Source organism: Bombyx mori, chromosome 21 (assembly GCF_030269925.1).
Source record: "Bombyx mori chromosome 21, ASM3026992v2".
Classification (NCBI taxonomy): Eukaryota; Metazoa; Arthropoda; class Insecta; order Lepidoptera; family Bombycidae; genus Bombyx; species Bombyx mori.
Window position 1 is genome coordinate 14,565,229 of NC_085127.1, and position 22,682 is coordinate 14,587,910.

A 22,682-nucleotide genomic window follows, 5' to 3' on the forward strand; every position below is an offset into this window, starting at 1 on the left:
ATCTCAAGAAAGTCGATGCCCTAAAACTATTATCTATATGTATTTAAATTCATTATGGAGCCCTCATCCGAAAAATCCATTTTTCGGTCGGAATCTATTGATCATGACACTAATCATAAATACCACTTTAAAATATGTCATCAAAACATATTTAGACATTCTGTTTAGATATTTCGGGAAAAAGGCTACCGACAAAATCTCTTCGGAACTATTTAAATAAAATAGTTTTATTCCGCAGTGAGTAAAACACTATTGTAAATTTGTTAAATATTTAATAATTAAGTGATTTTAGAGAGGAAGTCACAAGGAATGACGTTTGTAATTAATGAATAAATGTTCTGTAGGTGTTTTTTTTTCACGCGGTCCCTTGATAAGTTTAAAATTTGAATCACTCTCAAGCGAAAGTGATTCAAATGGTGCGGCGCACCTTCCTTGGGGTGCGCTACGGTAGTATGTTACGGACTTTAGAGTCAGGAAAACAATTAAAATAGATTGTAATAGTCTAAGAAAAACACGTACTCAAAATACGATAACATTTAGCATGCTAGAAATGGGCTGATGGCTTTGAACTACGCCATATCTTTATGTTTTGCGACAAACGACAACTTTATAAAATCAGTGTAGCAACTTTTAAAAATCATCATATCGTTTACTTGGCAAATTCGAAGGACGAACTTGTCTTAGATTTCACCCATCTAAATCATATCATATTTGCACATAACAATATACCTACTTACTTCCCATTAAAGTATAAATTCTACAAATAAATAATACTCAACAATATTTAAAATAAAATGAGCCAAGAACGTTTATCGATAAAACCTGATAACATTGAAATCTTTTGTACAGCACTAAAGCCGCCATGTTTTGTGGCCAGATGACGTCACACTGGCACGAAATTTTGGTTGACGTTTCATTTCCATAGGTTTCCTACTTCATTGTAATTAATATACTCTTTGTTTATTGTCAATTGTCAAACTTTTGTTATTATTTAAAGTCTGTGGTCAAATTGAGAATTGTTTGTCTTTAATATTATTTATCTATAGTGTAGTTTTGGCGAAATCTGTGATTATATTAGAAGTATAATAGTGTTTGATAATAAAATCATAACAATTATTAAACTTATAATCTCAATTATAGTCGAATTTCGACTAGGTGCTGCGGGACCACTAGTCATAATTAATGTTTTATTTATTTATTTTTTATTGCTTAGATGGGTGGACGAGCTCACAGCCCACCTGGTGTTAAGTGGTTACTGGAGCCCATAGACATCTACAACGTAAATGCGCCACCCACCTTGAGATATAAGTTCTAAGGTCTCAAGTATAGTTACAACGGCTGCCCTACCCTTCAAACCGAAACGTATTACTGCTTCACGGCAGAAATAGGCAGGATGGTGGTACCTACCCCTATTTGTCTTCTTTCAAGACACAAAATATGAGCGAAGTAGCACTGAAACTATCTATTCATTTGCGAATCATTTTTTACGGATTTCGTCTCTACCTTGAGGATAGTTGAGTACAAAGTGGGCATTAATGAGTTTAATTCAAGAGTAAAACATTTACATTACATTATTTCATTCGTTTCACAGCTTCCGATTTGTGACAAACATAGAAAATACGAATCTAGATCATTTTGCAGTGAAACATTGCGATATTTAATGTTGCAATAGTACTACTACATAGGAACAGGCGCAGAGCCACTGTCCCCGATACAGCTTTTGCAATGCACTCCGCGCATTGACGTTTTATCGAAACAAGTTTATGTATACGTCTGGAGCACATAATTTAATGATAACATTTGTTTATATTGCTATATAATTGAACAGCCTAGTACAATGAGGAATGTTGATTAAAAGCAATATGACCGCCTATTATGTACGAAGTATGTATGACTCTATTACCTTTTGTTGCCAGTAAGAGAGTTTGCACTTTGACTATTATATTAGGAACAGCCTCTTTCAGAAATATCTCTTTCAAAAACATGGCAGTTAATTGAAGAAATAATGCAAATATAGCTTTTAATTTCTACAAGGACTTGTAGTATCCAGATGATTAATGGTCAAAGGACTGATTTTGTTGGTGTAATACAACGTAAAGAGCATACAGAAAATTCAATTTTATTTATTGAAATGCGTCCTGACCACCAACATCCCCACTCAACCCGAATGTTGTTAACAAAATGTACAAGAATTTTATAGTGTGTATGTATTTTATTGACCAGCTGACCAACAGTAATGGTAGCAGACAGGAACAGGCCCAAGCCTCTGCCTACCATTACTGCCAATGAGCCAAGCTCAGCCCCTAGATGTCAATGGGCGACGGCAATACAAGAAAACCAAAGTCAATCAAAGTGTTATGGACACGAAAATTAAATTGTCACCATAGTTTTATTGCTTACACATTCTTGAATTATCCCCTGTGGCAATAGTAATATACACCTTGTCTCTTGTATACTAGGCGAAATGGAATAGATTCTGAAGTTGTATCGGCAATGAAGTTCTAAAGCCGTCGTGGCCTAAAGAATAAGACGTCTCAGGCGGGTACCAATTTGTCTAATGAAATACGTACTCAACAAATGCTCACGATTGACGTCCACGGTGAAGGAATAACATCGTGTAATAAAAGTCAAACCCACAAAATTATAATTTGCGCAATTACTGGTGGTAGGACCTCTTGTGAGTCCGCGCGGGTAGGTACCACCACCCTGTCTATTTCTGCCGTGAAGCAGTAATGCGGGTGGGACAGCCGTTGTAACTATACTTAAGACCTTAGAACTTATATCTCAAGGTGGGTGGTGCATTTACGTGGTAGATGTCTATGGGCTCCAGTAACCACTTAACACCAGGTGGGCTGTGAGCTCGTCCACCCATCTAAGCAATAAAAAAAACTACCTTAATGTAAATTTATTAAGTAACTTAATAATTAATCATTTTTTCTAATGTATCATTTTGTGGTTAATTTATCAAATGTATCATTGTTTGTAGTTTTCAGAAGCTCATCTTTCATCCCCATTATTTGGTGAAGGAAACTATCAGAAGTGACTGAATTCCATAAAAAATTTTTGAAAAATACTTTTTCAATGTACTTATTATGTGCTGTGCAATAAAAACTTCTTCATTCCAGTTTTAAATTTAAAACTAATTTGGCATTTTATAGCATATGCTTGAAACCAGAGCAAATTAATCAAAGAGCAGACAGATAAATCATCTTCAGTGATCTAAATTACAAAGTAGCTGCCAGATAAATGGATGGTTTGTTTATAAAATACATAATAATACATGCAGTAAGAAACAAGAAAAATCTAGCCATATTTTCATAAGTCAAACTGATACCAAACAAGTGCTTGTTCTTGATATAGATATTACGAAAGTATGTTCTGAATAACCTATTGTTGTGGTAATATTGGATGCGGAAATATGTGTTGGAATATTTTTTCATACTTTACTCAGTCAATTTATACAAGTTGATATTACTTATATAAGAGTGTGTGTATAAGAATAGATGTTGGTTGCTGCGTATGGATGTGCATGTGTGTAATGTACAAAAAATATATCATAGTATATAACCCAGCAAATTCAATGTAATTTCAATGTAGCATTGATAATAAATTGTGATTAAGCACACTCCACATTATGTGTATTGATTCAGAAAAACAAAATACATAGTTTTAAGCCTCTGATCATTTTCTTATAATCACTTTATCAATAGTTAGTTTTTAGATTAGATTTTTTAATACTGAACAAGTTCAAATTTATTTCTCACATTATTAACCGAATGTTAAGTCTTTAACTCATCTAATCTCTATATATAAAAATGAATTGCTGTTCGTTAGTCTCGCTAAAATTCGAGAACGCCTGGACCGATTTGGCTAATTTTGGTCTTCAATTATTTGTGGAAGTCCAGAGAAGGGTTAAAAGGTAGATAAATATGAAAATGTTCGGAATTAAATAAAAATAACAATTTTGTTTTTCCTTTGATGTGCCCCCGTCGGACGATTCCTTTTGTTTGTTTTAAGTTTATTTTATACAAAAGTTTAGGACTTTTATTTATCAATTGAGGCACTAGAAGTCTGCCGGGTCAGCCAGTTACATTATATTACAAATAACACTACACGTAATAGTTGTTTACTTCCTAATAGAAACTGTTACAGCTAAAATGTGTATTGTTTAGTTTATTAGATGGTTGGCCAAGCTCATTGCCCAGGTGTTAACTGGTTCCCAAAGTTTTTAGGGATTAAAATATGAGAGCTACCAGAGACATATAGGGCTGATTTATTTGTAACATGTAATGGCTTCCTCACCCTTTAAATTACATAGGCATGTTTACTAAATAGCAGAAAATAAGTATGATCACTGCTACTACATGTACACAATTTGCCTGATTGTCATATTGAGTTTATAGAGGTTAGTATCATTATCTTATCAAGTTCTTCTTCTAGGTATCATTTGAAGCTAAACAGTAGGATAGCAGATATTCCAATTGAAAACACAGTTGTGGTGCTTTCTAGATGTTAGTAAGTGCCTAACATCAGATGGGTTATGACATAGTTTCAACATTGAAAATGCTACAATTACACTTTTCGTGAGTCAGTACATAATTTTTCATTATAATAAATGAGATTCAAAGTTTAACGTATCCCAACAATGACAAGAAACTAGTTTGTGAATCATCATACATTATGTAAATGTTATATTTGTGTTAAACAAACTATAGCTATCTACATAACGCATAGTATTTAGTTAATCGGAATAGAGAAGATAGCATGAATTATTTTTAAGAATTTTATTTCATTTAAATTTGACCTCTTGAAACATATTAAATTAAAAACAATAAATTGATGGAGAGGTTTGAATACGCACACTTCTAATATTCGGTCTCCTTTTCTGATGCCGGCCTGTTCAGCCGCTCCGTTCTCCAGCACGGCGCTGACATGCTGCAGAGGAGCATACAATTCCCCGTTGATCGATCTTAGCTGTCCACCCTCAGACACTTGGCCGCGGACGTTAAAACCAAACCCGGTCTCCGTTTTGTATATAGTAACGCGTCGTGGCCCGTTGCCATTGTTATTGCTCTTGTTGTTTCTCTCCGCTCTAACTACACTACTATTATCGGTTTCCGTCTCAGCCATTTTGAACGATTTTCATTTCTAAGCCTGAAGCCACAGACAAACTGTTTTTAATTTCGTTTGACGTTTACAGTATTTCAGGGTGACCAGCTTTAGCTCGTTTATAGTCGTGAATCGTGATGTTACAAGACTGTGCCATTATCCTTAACAAGCGATGCTATAAAACTTAGTCTAGTTATCTTTAGCACCAACTAAACCGTGTAAAAATATAATAATATGCAAAATGCATTCTTAGGGATGCCATGGTATTACCTTTTTTTGATACTATACAGATAGGTTCGTTTGTTGCCTTTTTTACAAACGTGACAATTTTATACTGGGGCTCTTTATGTTTCTTTTTCAAATCATCATACAAAATATAGAAAAATTGTTAGCAATAATATCGCAAATATGAGTTAGTCGTACAACCGCTCTACACAATCTTTAAGCTTAGAACACCTATGTTTAATCTCTATCGTGTTTAAAAATCTAGGCTTCTTACAATTTACAAATACCAGCTACTTCCATTTGACTCCATACAGAAACGGGCTGTTCGGATGGTCGATAATCCCGCTTTCACGGATCGTTTGGAATCTCTGGGTCTACGGAGGAACTTCAGTTCTCTCTGTGTTTTATACCGTATGGTCCATGGGAAATGCTCTGAGGAATTATTCGAGATTATCCTCTGATCTCCTTTTTATCATCGCACCTCCCGCCATCGGAGCAGAGTTCATCCATATTATCTGGAACCGCTGCGTTCATCGACAGTGCGTTTCCAAAGATCTTTTTTGCCACGTGCCCTCCGGCGTTGGAATGAACTCCCCTCCACGGTGTTTTCCGAGCACTATGACATGTCTTCCTTCAAACGAGGCTTGCGGAGAGTGCTTTATGGTAGGCAGCGGCTTGGCTCTGCCCCTGGCATTGCTGACGTCCACGAGCGACGGTGACCACTCACCAGCAGGTGGGCCGTATGCTCGTCTGCCTACAAAGGCAAAAAAAAAATTTATTCTAAAAATATTTTTCGAAGAGGAGTTCCGAAAAAGGACTGAAGTTAGCATAACGTATATTATTCATGTGGCAATTATTGATTAGATTAAGATTGAATAAACGTAGATGAGTTAAAGATTATAAAGTTATTGATTTAGATGACTAATGCAGAATGTATCAAAAAGAGATAAAGTAACCAATCCTTTCGTAGGCAATAAACTTGGCTTCAACTAGTCGACTGAGTTGGAAACTTTCTGTACCTAACTGATCTGTAAATTTGTGTTCGATTTATATTAGACTTCCAGATTTAAAAGAGCCACAAGTTTTTCTATCTCAGTAGAAGTTACAGGAGTTTTAACTTCTATAGTTTGACGGTAAAACTTCGCATAAGCTCAAACCAAATACACACAAAATAACAGTACAAGATCCATAAATTATAAACTCACTGCGAAGTGAATAAGCTCAAGAAATCAATAAAAAAACAAAGTAGTGTGCTGCCATCTGTTACTTTCATACCATCTAAAAATTAATGTTCAGAAGAAAATTAGACAAAATACAGATTATAAAATAGTTATGTTGCTAAAACAGCTGAATATTTGACAAGAACAACCATAGGGAGCGGTAGCGTTAAAACAACGTGGTTCGATAATTTCATATTCTTTCACATCAAAATCAGCTGTGAACATCAGTATGGCCGCTCTTTTAAATAAATAATAAAAAATTGTTTTTCTAATCACATTAAACAAAAAACATAACAGTGAAGTTTTCGTACTTATGTTTTAAATTATCTCTGTTTAAAATAACAGTGTTGATGTTGACTGAAAGTGTTGCGTCATGACAAAGACCTCTCACTGACAAATAAATACAAAAATTGTGACTCGGCGTACGGCAACTGTGATTTCTATTGTGCGTTGATCTGTTCGGTTCGAGTCTGATGTTAAAAGCTGCATAAGAAGAAACATTTTAATAATGAGTAGTGTAAGATTAAGTTTTGTGTCCGTGGGAAGGCTAGCGGTGAGAAGAAACCCACAGATAACATCAGGTTAGTTGATTTATGTTTTTATTGGCGATTATCCAATATCATTTTGTCTACGTTTTGTATTTGGTGTGTTTGATAACAAAGTACATTTCATTTTGTATCAACCTAGAGTCGCGTGATTGAATCTTTAACATTGTAATGTCGTTTTCCTTACACATTTGTTCTCAAGGCGAACATCAGCACAAGGTCATAGTCAGAAATATAACTATATTCCGTAATTATTATCTACGTTACGCCTGGAAGATATCTTATTTAGAGTGCTATAAATGTTCTTGCCATTGACAATAAAGCTGTTATAATATAAACCATTTTTATATGATTTTTATTGATGCTAAACAAGTAAACAAACAAACATATACCATAGTAAAAAAAACTACATATTAAAATTAAAATACATTGTAAGTAAAAAAATATGAAGCATTCAGGTAAAGAACAAATAATATCACAACAATTCCAACTGCCACTAATTAAATACTTACTTTATTATTAAAATTAAATTTTGATAAAAACACTGCTCCCCTGTGCTATTAAAATAACTTATAGATAGTTGTGAAGCATAACCACACAGCCCAATAACATAAATACATTTTGACTTTATGCTTTTAGTATAGAAAGAGGTGAGAGAGGGTAGGATATCATGAGGTACATCAAATCAAATCCCTCTAATTCTACATGACAATCAAAATGACTCTGTCAACAGTGTACCAACTATGAAGAATAGAAAGAGATGTATGTATATAAAAATGAATTGCTGTTCATTAGTCTTACTAAAACTCGAGAACGGTTGGACCCATTTGATTAATTTTGGTCTTGAATTATATATGGAAGTCCAAAAAAGGTTTAAGAGGTAGATAAATATGAAAATATCAGAATTAAATAAAAATAACAATTTTGTTTTCCCTATGATGTGTCCCCCGTCAAATGGATTCCTTTTGTTTGTTTTAAGTTTATTTTATACAAAAGTTTAGGTCTTTTATTTATCGATTGAGGCACTACGAAGTCTGCCGGGTCAGCTAGTTTGTAATAAAAATCCCAGAAAAAGTACCACACACTGTAATATGAAACATGTACATATGTTTCCAATCTCTTACTACACACACATTGTGACAATGGAAGATGCATGTAATATCTAATAATAAATAATCAGTGTATGCGTGTGTGTGTATTTGTATTATTTACTTTTTTATCTATTTTAGTATATTGCTGCCCATCGGCAGCCTCACTAATATTTTGAATATGAAATAGCTAACTACTTACTTTTGTTACTATTTCAAGGCTACCTCTCCCAGTAGCCAGTAACCTATTTTTTGACATAACTTCCTAATGCTGATCAATTTACAAACATTCTTTTAAGCTTTTTTAGTGGTGAATCAATCATGCAGTCTATGTATGTAGTTGAAAGGCTAGGATAACAGTAGGTAGACAATGTTATATTTTAAGGTGACTGCAATTAGATTGTGTTTGCCATGGACTGGTAAAATTTTACATAGAAAAAACTCTGTTAATATATAATATAATATAAAGAAAAAAAGTCAATAATGATAGTGATAATAGGAACATTCTTCAACTATCTTAAAATTTGTCCTCTGAGCTATTATCAGCTCAACTACATTTTGTGTTTTTATAATGTTATACACAAATACAACGTAATGAGTTTAATCACATTTTAACTTGGAGTGAACAGTAAATAATAGTAAATACACTTATGAGTAGGAGTTTTTACTGGTGGTAGGACCTCTTGTGAGTCCACCACCCTGTCTATTTCTGTCGTGAAGCAGTAATGCGTTTCGGTTTGAAGGGTGGGGCAGCCGCTGTAACTATACTGAGACCTTAGAACTTATTTCTCAAGGTGGGTAGCGCATTTACGTTGTAGATGCCTATGGGCTCCAGTAACTACTTAATGGTAACTTATATCTTGAGGTGGGCTGTGAGCTCGTCTACCTATCTACTTATGCAATAAATAAAATAACAACATTTTTTTGTTTTTTTTTACTTATAGCATTTTTGTTACTGAAATATTGAAAGATATTACGACCCATCCGTTATTATGTGGGGACCGAAGCCTTTAGGCACATAAGGTGAATACTGATATCCACCATATGAGACAGGACTTAACTCTGATCACCCCATTGTCAAGTAGTGGTACCACATAACGAGGTCCGCGAACAACTTCCGGAACACACACATAAACAGAGGACTATACTAGACTAGAGATAGATAGTTTTTGTCTCTTTGTTTTAATTTAACCAGAACCGGAACATAAGATTGCTTGTTGGTAAAAATGGGCGGAAAGGTTAATTCTCAATGATTAATCCGCTTTTCTTTTTTTTTTGTAGAGAGATGAGCATTTGGCACCCTTGATGGGAATGGTTAACACCACTCACCAACGGTTTTTTTTTTAAAACCCATCCATTGATAATTACACTGTTATAAATTCTTCAAATATACGATTTCATTGTGAAAGACGTCCATGAACGAAACAATTAATAGATTTGTTTTTCCAAAAAGATATATATCCTTCTCTCCCGCTTTTGACACCCCACAAGTTAGGCCACAGATACTTCAAATTATAGTACAGTTATAATGTACTTATTAATGTGGAGTGTTATTACGAGTATTGTCGGTAGCTTGTCACTTGTTTAGAAGTCGTCGTGGCCTAAAGGATAAGACGTCCGGTGCATTCGTATCTAGCGATGCAACGGTGTTCGAATCCCGCCGGCGGGTATAAATTTTTCCAATGAAATGCGTACTTAACTAATGTTCACTATTGACTTCCACGGTGAAGGAATAACATCGTGTAATAAAAATCAAACCCGCAAAATTATTATTTGCGTAATTACTGGTGGTAGGACCTCTTGTGAGTCCGCACGGGTAGGTACCACCACCCTGCCTATTTCTGTCGTGAAGCAGTGGTGCGTTTCGGTTTGAAGGGTGGGGCAGCCGTTGTAACTATACTGAGATCTTACTTATATCTCAAGGTGGGTGGCGCAGTTACGGTGTAGATGTCTATGGGCTCCAGTAACCACTTAACACCAGGTGGGCTGTGAGCTCGTCCACCCACGTAAGCAATAAAAAAAAAAAACATACACTGGTGTTTATGTACAAAGTAAGGTATGATTACTCTTGAACCACTAATCTATTTGCAAGCGTAACCAAATGACAGAACAGTGTCTCTACAACTGAACTGTATGCTTAGTGCGAGTTTTTAACGTTCACGATAACGTAAAAGTTAACTCAAATTAGTATGCAGTTGGAACAGCGCCCCTAGCGGCAAACCTAGACAAACGTTCCAACTCCATACAAATTGGAGTTAACTTTTACGCTATCGAGAACGTAAGAAAACTCGCATTAAGCATAAAGTTCCGGAGTTGCGACAGTATCACGGTAAATTCAAAGGGTTCAAAAATTTCAGCTATTTTTTTCTCACTATTAGAATTGCCTTTAGGAGTTAGTGTTCAGTAACCATTAATTAAAGTAAGTACCTTCGAAATATTCCATACTGGATGAAATTAAAGGGTTCTGAATTGTAACATTAAACTATGGAGCTTTTTTTTTTTTTTTTATTGCCTTTGTGGGCAGACGAGCATACGGCCCACCTGATGGTAAGTGGTCACCGTCGCTCATGGACGTCAGCAATGCCAGGGGTAGAGCCAAGCCGCTGCCTACCATAAAGTACTCTCCGCAAGCCTTCTCTCTCTACAAATACAATTTTACATACACGTAATACGGAATTTTGGTTTTTTTTCGAAAACTCATAGCCATAGAACTAGGATTTTCATTTGTTGTATGGGAGCTGGAAACATACGAGAATCGAAAAATTACAATTTAGACCCGTGAATACCAAATATTTTCAACAAATATACTCTGACCGTGCAGCGAATCCGTCACAGAGGCACGGGCTAACGTTTATAAACACTCGACTCTGATCCACTGTGCGGACAACACTCAAAACCGAAATTACAATACAGTGGAACATACATTCAGGGTTCCTTATCGAACCACATTACGTTATCAGTGACCTGAAACAGCATAATCATCTGTCAGTTGAAAACTGTTTATATATTTTTACATATCTAACGTTTTATTCCTACATATAATTAGTTGGGCATAATACATTTTAAGTGTGCATCGTATTGTTAAAAGGAAAAAGAGTCGATGATTAAGTTAAGCAAATATTCTAGTTTTAAAACCACTTTTTGTTAAATTAATCAACAATATATACAGGAGATAAGGACATATGTATACACTAAGACCTCGAATACTAATTTTGTTTAAAATAGACAATTGTTTCGCTCGGTAATCAAACGCGGAGCCCGTAAACCGTAGTCATAGTCCGACCACTAGGTCAATAAGGAGAAAATCCAAGCTCGTGTCGTTGAAACGATTCATCAAAGTCACTGAAATCATTTAAACATATTAAATTATATATACTGCGCTGTTTCACTCGCGATAAATTTGGGATCTTAGTCATATCGTAAAATGAAACCGTGGAGAATGAGATGAGGACTGCCAACGTGACCTGGAGTGATGTCAAGGAGCAAGCACAAGACAGGGTAAAGTGGAGACAACTTGTGAGGGCCCTATGTACCAGCGGGGTACCCTAGGACTTACAACACACACACATATCGTAAAATTGTCGAATTGAAAATTGTGCTCAAAATAGGAATTAGGTGTCTCCTCTCCCTCCCCTCCTATTTAATTATTTTTTATCTCTCGATAAAGATAATTAAATATAATTGCCGATACTACTACTACGGGCGAATAGCCAACCAGGAAACCATGAACAACTCGAGAAGACCAAAGTCGCGTACGATGTAACTTCATAAGAATATAATAATAAATCAAGTTCCTATGTATAATTTTGTTAATATATAATTTTAGAGAGATACGAACAGAGAGAATATACTTTATTGCACACCTAAACATAATTAACGTTTTACTGAATATTGAATTCACGCACCGCGTGTCAAACTTTTAATTGAGTTATCAGCAAACTAGAAAACTACACCACACGCTCTATTTACCAAAAATAATTGCTGATGTTAGATAACAGATACGCTGACATGGTTTGGTAACTTAATGTCTTTGATAAGCATAATAATGTGAGGTTGGACTTTGTTTGGCAGTTGTAGACTATTTACTAGATTGGTATTATTAGATTAATATTGATTTTATTTATGTTAGTGCGGATGGATAGTCGAAGTCACAGCCCACTTGTGTGGAACAGTTAGCGTAGCCCGTAGATATCCCCAGGGAGAGTCGCGTCCCACCACGATGGAAGTTGGGGCGTAGAGACTCCAATCTCGGCGGGCCGTGTTCGAGACTCTCGCCACCTGTCGGACTCCGCCTACGGGCAATGGGCTATACGCCCGGTTTTGGACTGGATGAATCGCGACCACGGATGTCTCAGCTTTCCGGTGACGAAGGTATTCACGGTACACTGCTGTTTTGGTCGCTACCTGCGCCTCGTTGCCCGGAGAGAGCCGACATCGGAGTGCCACCACTGCAGAGAATCGACACCGGAGTGCCACCACTGCAGTGGCTGCGACGAGAACACTATGGAATACACGCACGCGTACTGCCCTGTTTTCGCAGAGCAGCGCTGCGTTCTCGTTGCGAAGATAAGACCGAACCTGTCGCTACCGACCGTCGTATCTACGATGCTAGACTTCTGGGAGTACACCATATCGTAGGAGAAGGCGGCGGAACGGGAAAATGAGAGCTCTTTTTTCTTCTTCCCGGAACCGTGCCACCGCCGCAGAGCCAGGAGTCCGGATAAGGGCGTTCGACCAGTTCCTATCGTCGTCGGCCGTACTGTGGAAGAACAACCGGCCGTCTGGTTGTATTTTTGACCGCGGGACCCCCGCCCCCTCTCTGGCCGGGTTCTGAACTCGCGTAGAGATCGCACGTCGTGTGAGAGAGTGCAGGGGCTGTCGTTAGATGAGCAGGGCCCTAAAAACGTTCTCGGGCCCGCGTTATGCTCCCAACATCTGTAGGCCGTCAATTCCAATATATCTTACGTGCCCCCTAGTTGGCGGCCGAGGACTGACGGTCTCTTAAGTCTTCGGCAGTTCGCGGGGTATTTTGTTAAACCAGATTGAATGTACGAAAGCCTTTGAGCGGTCAAGAGTGACCTTAGAACCGCGTGGCTAATGATTTTGACCTCAGTTCGTCATTAGGTCAACAACTCTTGAAACGGATGACCTTGCGTTTTGAATAGTTTGAAAAAAGTGTGAATTGAAATTTAAATGCTTAAATTTTTTTAATAATCGATGATGTTTTTATTTTGCAAACGAATAAGTCTCGGCTAACGACCTGCTGTTGTTGGAGCCGGATCCCTTAAATACGAAGGTCAGTGTAGGCACATTTAAAATTACATAAGTTCTGTATTAAAATTTTACATGAAACTATAAGGTTTTTATATAAAAATTAAGGTAGGGAAATTTAATGAAAGTCGTTTTAGTGTTAAAATGCATTTTGTTATTATGTATCTGTATCGAATGAATTGTATAATAAAAAGCCTTGCACGAATCTAGATTGCTGTAGAATGTAGGGGCACAAGGCTGTTTTTGATTTGAGGATAATGCACGAACATAATTTTAATATTTTTTTTAATGTTCGTTTTATGATTTTTCGTGTTCTGAAACGCTTAGTGGAGTTTTGTTGTCGATGAGAAGTATAATTTATTTTCTGATAAATATCGAAGTAATATGTTCATTCACCAAATAAGCTCCACATCAGTAAGCGAATACATTACTTACCAATTTTTCGGTTTACGGTCATGTAATTCGACATTTAATCGAGATCCGTAGTAGAGATGAAAAACAATTCACAATCGTGTCGCGGCCGTTTGAATTTGTTTAAGAATTGCTATCTGCATGCTTCACATCTCGCGGAAGGAGGCGGCGGGGTGAGTGAGGCAAAGCTTTCCTCACAACGTAGAAGTCCGCCGCCGCCGAGCAGGGGGTCGGGACCGGGGTCGCATCCGTGATCCGGGCCCTCTAAAAGCTTCGAGTTCCACCCGCTTTGTGCGGGGTACCCAGGCGTTGAACGGTGTGCTTTGTACACTCGCCCATAATAGGAAGCCGGGTGACGGTAGATCGCGTTCCCTCGAACGCTCCGGTGTATGGCGCCGGCTATGAGCGGCAGGAGTTTTTAGTGCGGATCAACTCCCACATACCCCGCTTGCCGCGCGGCGATTTTCTCCTGTGGAAAAAAAAACAAAGAAATAAATCTGCATGCTTAATACGCGTACGGTTCTATATTAGTTTTTCGCGAAGTATCAATTAGTCGTTTCAGTTTTGTTTATTTATTGCTTAGATGAGTAGACGAGCTCACGGCCCACCTGGTGTTAAGTGTTTACCAGAGCCCATAGACATTTACAACGTAAATGCTTCCACCTTTGAGATATGATACCACATTGAGATATGAGTTCTAAGGTCTCAGTTTTTACAGTATAACGGCTGTTTCACCCTTTAAACCGAAACGCATTACTGCTTCACGGTAGAAATGGACAGGGTGGTGGTACAGTTTTTCATATTCAGTTTGCTTCTCTACCATTCTTACTTATGACTCGTATTAACTTACGAACCCAGGCAGTGTGTTTTTAAAAAAAAATATTACTTAGATGGGTGGACGAGCTCACGACTCCCCTACATTGAGATATGAGTTCTAAGGTCTCAGTTTTTTACAGTACAACGGCTGCCCCACCCTTCAAACCGAAACGCATTACTGCTTCACGGCAGAAATAAGCAAGGCGGTGGTACAGTTTTGATCATATTCAGTTTGCTTCTCTGCCATTATTATTATATCTTATGACTCGTATTAACTTATGAACGCAGGCAGTAGGTAAGTATGCGTTCGCTATAATTTTGTAGTTTATTTTGCGATGACGGTTTTTTATTCCCTTTGTAGGCAGACGGGCATACGGCCCACCTGATGGTGAGTGGTTACCGTCGCCCATGGACTTCAGCAATGCCAAGGGCAGAGCCAAGCCGCTGCCTACCGCTTAATACTCTCCATAAGCCTCGTTTGAAGAAGGACATGTTATAGCGCTCGGGAAACACCGTGGAGGGGAGTTCATTCCATAGCCGGATGGTACGTGGCAAAAAAGATCTCTTGAAACGCACTGTGGATGACGGCAGTGGCTCCAGGTAGTATGGATGAACTCTACTCCGGTGGCGGGCGGTGCGATGGTAAAAACGAAATGCTGGTATCATCTCGAACAATTCCTCAGAGCACTCCCCATGGAACATACGGTACAAAATACAGAGGGAACGAAGTCCCTCCGCAGACCCAGAGGCTCCAAACGGTGTATCAGATATGTGTCCTTACGGATAAAATGCTCATGGTGACCGTGCGCGCAAGTGAAAGTATCGTTACGTCACAGCCCGTCATCTAAGAAAAGCGTATCTTACGTTCTCTCTGTAGCCTTTTTGTTTATGTTTACTTGTTTTAATGTTGTTCCGTTTTCGAAAGGCGATCTAGTTATGTTATTTCCGAATGAGACGAAATAATACTCGCTCGCGGTTTGGTATCGTGCGCATATTATCTAATTAGTGAGGTTATATGGACGCGGCTTTTTCTTGTTGCTAGGTATTCAAACCCTATTTACTGGTGGTAGGACCTCTTGTGAGTCCGCACGGGAAGTACCACCACCCTGCGTATTCCTGCCGTGAAGCAGTAATGCGTTTCGGTTTGAAGGGTGGGGCAGCCGTTGTAACTATACCTGAGACCTTAGAACTTATATCTCAGGGTGGGTGGCGCATTTAGGTTGTAGATGTCTATGGGCTCCAGTAACTACTTAACACCAGGTGGGCTGTGAGCTCGTCCACCCATCTAAGCAATTAAAAAATAATAAAAAATATCCACCTATTGTTAAGTAATTATCCACGCCCACATCACAACATCTTTAGAATGTGGTCGAAATAAAAAAAAAACCTCTACCTATTCGCTTGTAGCCTAAGAGGCTATTTCAGCTACGCCCGGACCGGTATGTGAGGTCACGGGTTCAACCTGTGAGAATTTGCTAACACTAGCCCTAATAAGAGTAGTGTTTCGCAGAATCTACCACCGTATCGGAATCACGACTCACTGAGAAGATCCGGCGAGAAACTCAGTGGGCTGTGTCTGTGGGTTAATTCGCTCGTCGAGCCCTTCGTCGCAAGCGACGGGTTCGACGAGGACGGTGACCGGTGCTTGTGGTACCTAAAATCACGTTAATGGATCGGGAGGATCGGTAATGGCGTGTTAAGAGTTGTTTTTCGCAGAATCTACCACCAGATCGGAATCGCGACCCACTGAGAAGATCCGTCGAGAAACTCAGTGGGATGAGATCACGATTGTTTTGTGTAACAGCTGTTCCTTCGTTCAAATTGGGACTTACATAGTTCAAATTCACGAGTGCCAAATGCCAGTAGGCAATACGTGGGTATAATCCTTTGAGAACGCTGCTACCAATTTTTCGGTGATTTACCTTACCTTAATCGATTTTTTACGACTCCTGGAAATATATGGGATGTTGCAAGGCCGACGACACCGTACAGCATCACGTTAATTTCATTACGCATAAAAATTATCGCCACATTCATATCCTATAAGACGTAAGCATACTTTTTATTTTATTGCAAGGATGGCTGGCTGGACGAGCTCACAGCCCACCGGAGCCCATAGACATCTACAATGCCGCCACTCACCTTGAGATATGAGTTCTAAGGTCTCAGTTTAGTTTCAACGGCTGCGTCATCCTTCAAACCGAAACGCATCACTGCTTCACGGCAGAAATAGGCAGGGTGGTGGTACCTACCCGTGCAGACTCACAAGAGGTCTTACCACCAGTATCAGAGTATATTGGAACATATATTTTGTAATTATTTTCTATTAAAGAATATTTCGTACTTTTAAAAATGAAAATTATGTGACACACAGTTACAGATTTCATATGTATAATGCTACACATATTAAGAATCGATTAAAATCGATTACTTATACAAACACAAACCTGATTAATGTTTCGGTATATAAATATAAATGTTATGCATATGATTAACATATTGATGTACGATAATGTCGCATAGAATAATAATATGGAAATATTTATTTTTCTCAAAGTGATTGGGAGTTCGTATTATCAGCCCGTTCATTGTCATGACGTAGTTTAAGTGAGATAGTCGTATTCTTAATAGTATTGTATATATTGTTAATGTGTAGTAAGCAAACAGCGCAACTTATCAACCGATATTGTTACACCATTTTGTTTTGTTGTATCATTCTTATGTGAGCGGTCGTGGTAGTCATTCAGTATCATTGCAGATGTTATGCGCCTCACGAGCAATCGCCACGTTTCCCGGCTTGCAGTGAGCCTGGTTACACAATACAAGTATCTATATATTAAATACGTGAAGCAAAAACTTTGTACCCCTTTTTACGAAAATTTTGCGGACGAAGGAGTATGAAATTTCCTTCACTTATAGAGAATATAGAGGAGTGCAGAATGTAATTTATTTTTTAATTATGTGTAAAAAATAAATTAAACCAATAAAGAAAACATTACACACACTAACATGTATTTGACACACACGCGCATGCAAACTATTTGTTTACTGTCAAACTTTTCTTATTGCTTAGAGCCTGTGGTCAAATTGAGAATAGATTAAATATTGTTTGTCTCTATTGATATTTGTCTAAAGTGTAGTCTTGGCGAAATTTGTGATTATAGAAGTATAATAAGTATTTACAATAAAATCATAATAGTGTAACTTATGATTTCAATTAATTATAGTCGAATTTAGTCTAAATTGATGAATGTAACTTTGGAACGGTTTTATGTGTTACGGAAAACGCGGTAAAAGCAAGAACATTTCATGACAGATGATTGTTTGACAGTTAACGTTAAGCTCCATTCCGGCGCGTCCGTTATAACGTAATTATTGAGACTACGACCTCATGTCTCAAGATTGGACCGACATTTAAGTTGTGTAGTATGTGGGCTCCAGTTTTTTTTAAACCCTGCGCATATAGAATAATAAAAAATACATTATTTTTTATATAAATATTGATCATAGGTTGACCACAATACAACTAGGTCCTAAGCAGGTGTTGCATAGTTACATACTTATGTGCATTCGTGCATAGTAATAATGAATTAATAAATAAATAAAATACATAAAATATTTATTTCTAACTTATAACGTAATGTGTAATTATTATGCCTTATTTGTAAATCCGCAATTAGGGTCTATGGTGGCTTGGATTTTAGTCCTTTAAGCCAAATATTAATTCGGTGTGTATGAAATCTTGTTGATTAATCTGGACGATTACTATGATCGGACCGATTGAACCGATAACAATATAACAAAATTATTTGAAAAAATGATAAAAAAATATTACTTAAATAACCTCTCAGTTAAAATGGTGGGGTAACTAATTTCACTGATCCCCGTCAATGCGTTTTTGATTTGAAAAGCCGACAAGCCACTTTCTGAGGTTTTCTTTAATTTCGTCCTACTTATGCATTTTCACAGATACTAATGCCGCCCACTCACATGCACGCAAATATTCGTACATTTTTTTTTTTTTTTTATTGCTTAGATGAGTGGACGAGCTCACAGCCTACCTGGTGTTAATTGGTTACTGGAGCCCATAGACATCTACAACGTAAATGCGCCACCCACCTTGAGATATAAGTTCTAAGGTCTCAATTATAGTTACAACGGCTGCCCCACCCTTCAAACTGAAACGCATTACTGCTTCACGGTAGAAATAGGCAGGGTGGTGGTACCTACCCGTGCGGACTCACAAGAGGTCCTACCACCAGTAATTACGCAAATTATAATTTTGCGGGTTTCATTTTTATTACACGATGTTATTCCTTCACCGTGGAAATCAATGTACGAATGTTCGCGCGTATGTGAAGGGCCGTCAAACATTCATTCGCAAACTTAGCGGCTAGGCTGTGCAAATGGGTTCGGTACTCAATTTGCGAACCCGTTTGCGCTTCCTCCTACACTTGTTTACGAATGTCTCATAAATTTCTCTTCTTTTTTAATTCGCCAATAGAACATTGAATAGAAAGAGAGTTTTTAATTCTTTCCCGACATTAACGGCCATTCCGTTTTTATGGGATTTCTTTTGTGGGTCCCACATGGTCGATTAACTTTGCAGGAGTTCAATGAACTCCATCACCTTGGTGTTGTTCCAATCCATGATGAAGGTACGCTACACAGTAGATGTCACGTACTATGAAAATGGCGAAACGTCCGTTACCTTCGCAATCCTGGGCGCAACTGATTACACGAATGTGTGGGAGACTACGCGAAGGATCGCGGTTCGCGCGCTTTGATGTCCGTTAAAAAACCGACACAGCTTGGAAAACCGCGCATGCAGGGAAAACTTTGCATAATCATTTGCAAATGTCGTCCTACACTCGTGGGTTTGTGTATTCGTGCGAATGTGAGTGACCGGTATTAAGGTTAATCAAGCATTTAAAAATGAAGGGACCACCAAAACAAAACAATTCAAATAACTCAAACATTCTTCAAACGAGGCTTGTGGAGAGTATTAAGCGGTAGGCAGCGGCTTGGCTCTGCCCCTGGCATTGCTGAAGTCCATGGGCGACGGTAACCACTCACCATCAGGTGGGCCGTATGCTCGTCTGCCTACAAAGGCAATAAAAAAAAAAAAAACTCGCTCCTCGCATTCCCGCCAAAAGTTTCTCTCGCTTACACAATAACGTGCCTTATTCGCCAATGAACATTATTCATCTTGATACATTGTTTGTCTTGTTTGTGATTGCATTAAACATAAATCTTCGGGCAACTAAGAAAGGGTAAGGCAAACACATTTGCGTTAATTTATTGTTTTGCAACCTGAGGTCACTCGCCCGGTCACAGTACATGAGTTTAACAGTAACCAAAGATTTAATTCGGAACTGCCTTGACATGAATTTGGGCGTTTTTTTTTTTAATTTTTTTGTTTATGGCTAATGGACAGATGAGCATACGGTCCACCTGATGGTGAGTGGTTACCGTCGCTCATGGACATCAGCAATACCAGGAGCAGAGCCAAGCCGCTGCCACCATTGAGTGTTTTTTTATATACTATTATCAAGTAGTGAATGAAAACGAATGAGATGAAAATGAAAAAAAAAGAGAACTTATAGCGCAAGACAGTGTCAAGTGTAGACAGCTTGTAAGGGTTCTATGTATCAGCAGGATACCTTACAGCCTGGCCACGGGACATTCGCCGATACGAATATTCGCGCGGTGCGAACGGCGAAGCGTCTAGCGACTAAAATAAGCGCATAGAAATGTACTTAACAAGCCACGCGCACCGGCGACCGGCGAAGCGACCGGCGAAATGTACCGAGCGAATCGCGCGATGCGGCGGGCGAGCAAAACAAATGCATGAATACGGACTGATTAAATGAGTTTAGTTGTTTTCGCCGCGAAAAATTAACGCCAAAATTTTTTTTTTTTTTTTTTTTTTATATTTTTAAAATCGTCGTGGCCTAACGGACGTCCGGTGCAATCGTGTTGAGCGATGCACCGGTGTTCGAATATCAGGCGGGTACCAATTTTTGTAATGAAATACGTACTCAACAAATGTTCATTTCCACGGTGAAGGAATAACATCGTGTAATAAAAATGAAATCCTCAAAATTATAATTTGCGTAATTACTGGTGGTAGGACCTCTTGTGAGTCCACACGGGTGGGTACTACCACCCTGCCTATTTCTGCCGTGAAGTAGTAATGCGTTTCGGTTTGAAGGGTGAGGCAGCCATTATAACTATACTTGAGACCTTAGAACTTATATCTCAAGGTGGGTGGCGCATTTACGTTGTGGATGTCTATGGGCTCCAGTAACCACTTAACACAAGGTGGGCTGTGAGCTCGTCCACCCATCTAAGCAATAAAAAAAAATAGCTGAAATACTAGCTAGACCAGCTATTTGGAAGTCTAGCCACCCAAAGTATTTCTCGTACTTCTTGTGGAATTCTCCATCTTTAGGTATACTCCGATTCTTATTCAAATCATGTACCTACTTCACAATCTTTTCCAAATAATAGGTCCTGAACCAAAAAACTATTAATTTGTAAGCAATATCGAGATAATTTCGATATAGACATTTCGCTGTCGGACTTCCTTACTAGTGGCGGGGGCGAACGTGAGTACCCGTGGCCTGCAAACGGTGCTGCGCGAATGGTCGCACAGTGGGTCGATTCTATGATTTTAGTGACTTAGGGACCAACTTTGTTTTTTTATAATTTTTTTTATGTAGATAGATAGAGCTCGTTAATCTCAATAATAATTGTTTTGGGCAAAAATTACAAAAACTTTATAGTTTGGTCAGAAAAATGTGTTTTGTGATTTTTTTGTATGGAGCGGGTCACATTAAATTAAATTCCTGCTAAGTACCGCGAGGTCCCGCTTTGAAACTTTATTTTCCTTATACCTTGTCTAGTCTACTATCATTTGATGCTATGAACATGTGCATAAAGTTGCAACTCTGCCAAATAAATGGATCGAAAAAAATTAATAAATACATAGAATAAAAACCTTTATATTTTTTTTCGTAAGTGCTTTTAAGTTAAATTTGATATGGATTAGTAAGTAAAAGCACGTAATGATACCCATAATTATATAATACCTAACAACAATACATTTAGTAGGTCTCTAATTATGCAATCTCTCTAAATATTATATATTTTGTTTCACCTTTCGATCTTTGGGTCAGAAGACGAAAGAAGATTGTGTAAAATATCCTCATTAGTCGACGTTCTACTTCTCATTCTTGAATAACATCTCTCTGTATATTTCCGAAAATCTTTATTGCGAGCTTCCGCTGCCTCTTCCGAGAGTTTACCTATACGAATGGCACCAAAGTTCTTCATTATTATATATCACTGCCATGTGCCAACAATTTATGGATACTGGAAGGCATATATAATACCAGGGATATACATTAACATACAATTCTGCAGTATATCTAAAAAATTCCGAAAAATTGGAAACGCGCTCTCCAGATGCAACAGAGTGAAGAATCACGTGAAGCCTCTCTATTAAATCTTTACATATTCCTGTTATGCGGGCTGTTTCTTCTGCATCCCTGAAAAATCTTCTGGCAGTATTGCCATCATTGGTTGTTCCTACTCCTTGCTTGACAACATCTATAAGTAAACCGCATTCCTTTTTAAACGCTTGCTGTATAGCGCTCTTTCTGATTGATATTTTTTCTTTGTCATCCCCCCTTGCAACCTCATTTCTTGAAGTCCAAACGATAAGACGCAAACAAAAAAGTGTCATATAAAAAATAATCTCACAGGAAACTACATACGATGAAAAAATTGTGAAGTAATAAAATTATATTTACCGATATGAAGTAAGCACTCCATGCATCTTATCCAGGCATGTAAAGATGGCATTCCATACTGGAATATTTCTTCATTATTTTCTCTTTGATAAGCAAGTCACTCCAAAAAACTCTGACGGTTTTGCTTTGCAAATATCACAGACAGCAGAAAATGTTTCTGAAAAATATGAGGTTATTTTG

General features: G+C 38.0%; 2 protein-coding genes across 4 annotated transcripts in view; one reads left to right on the forward strand and one right to left on the reverse strand.

Annotated features, from left to right (window-relative positions):
• LOC101740916 (sorting nexin-27) overlaps positions 1-5,211 on the reverse strand; it is a 35,773-nt gene extending 30,562 nt beyond the window's left edge. The window contains exon 1 of one of the 2 annotated variants that reach the window (XM_062674780.1): positions 4,862-5,211. In XM_062674780.1, coding sequence (XP_062530764.1) covers positions 4,862-5,130 — 269 coding nt within the window. In that variant the 5' untranslated portion in view covers positions 5,131-5,211. The remainder of the gene's footprint in view (positions 1-4,861) is intronic. The other variant, XM_004925018.5, reaches the window with a different exon arrangement.
• LOC101741058 (ATP-dependent Clp protease ATP-binding subunit clpX-like, mitochondrial) overlaps positions 1-22,682 on the forward strand; it is a 59,342-nt gene that overhangs the window by 5,469 nt on the left and 31,191 nt on the right. The window contains exon 1 of one of the 2 annotated variants that reach the window (XM_038018536.2): positions 6,414-7,135. The exons of the other annotated variant lie outside the window; for it this stretch is intronic. Coding sequence (XP_037874464.1) covers positions 7,063-7,135 — 73 coding nt within the window. The 5' untranslated portion in view covers positions 6,414-7,062. Of the gene's footprint in view, positions 1-6,413; positions 7,136-22,682 lie in introns of those variants that run through there. 2 annotated transcript variants of the gene reach the window in all.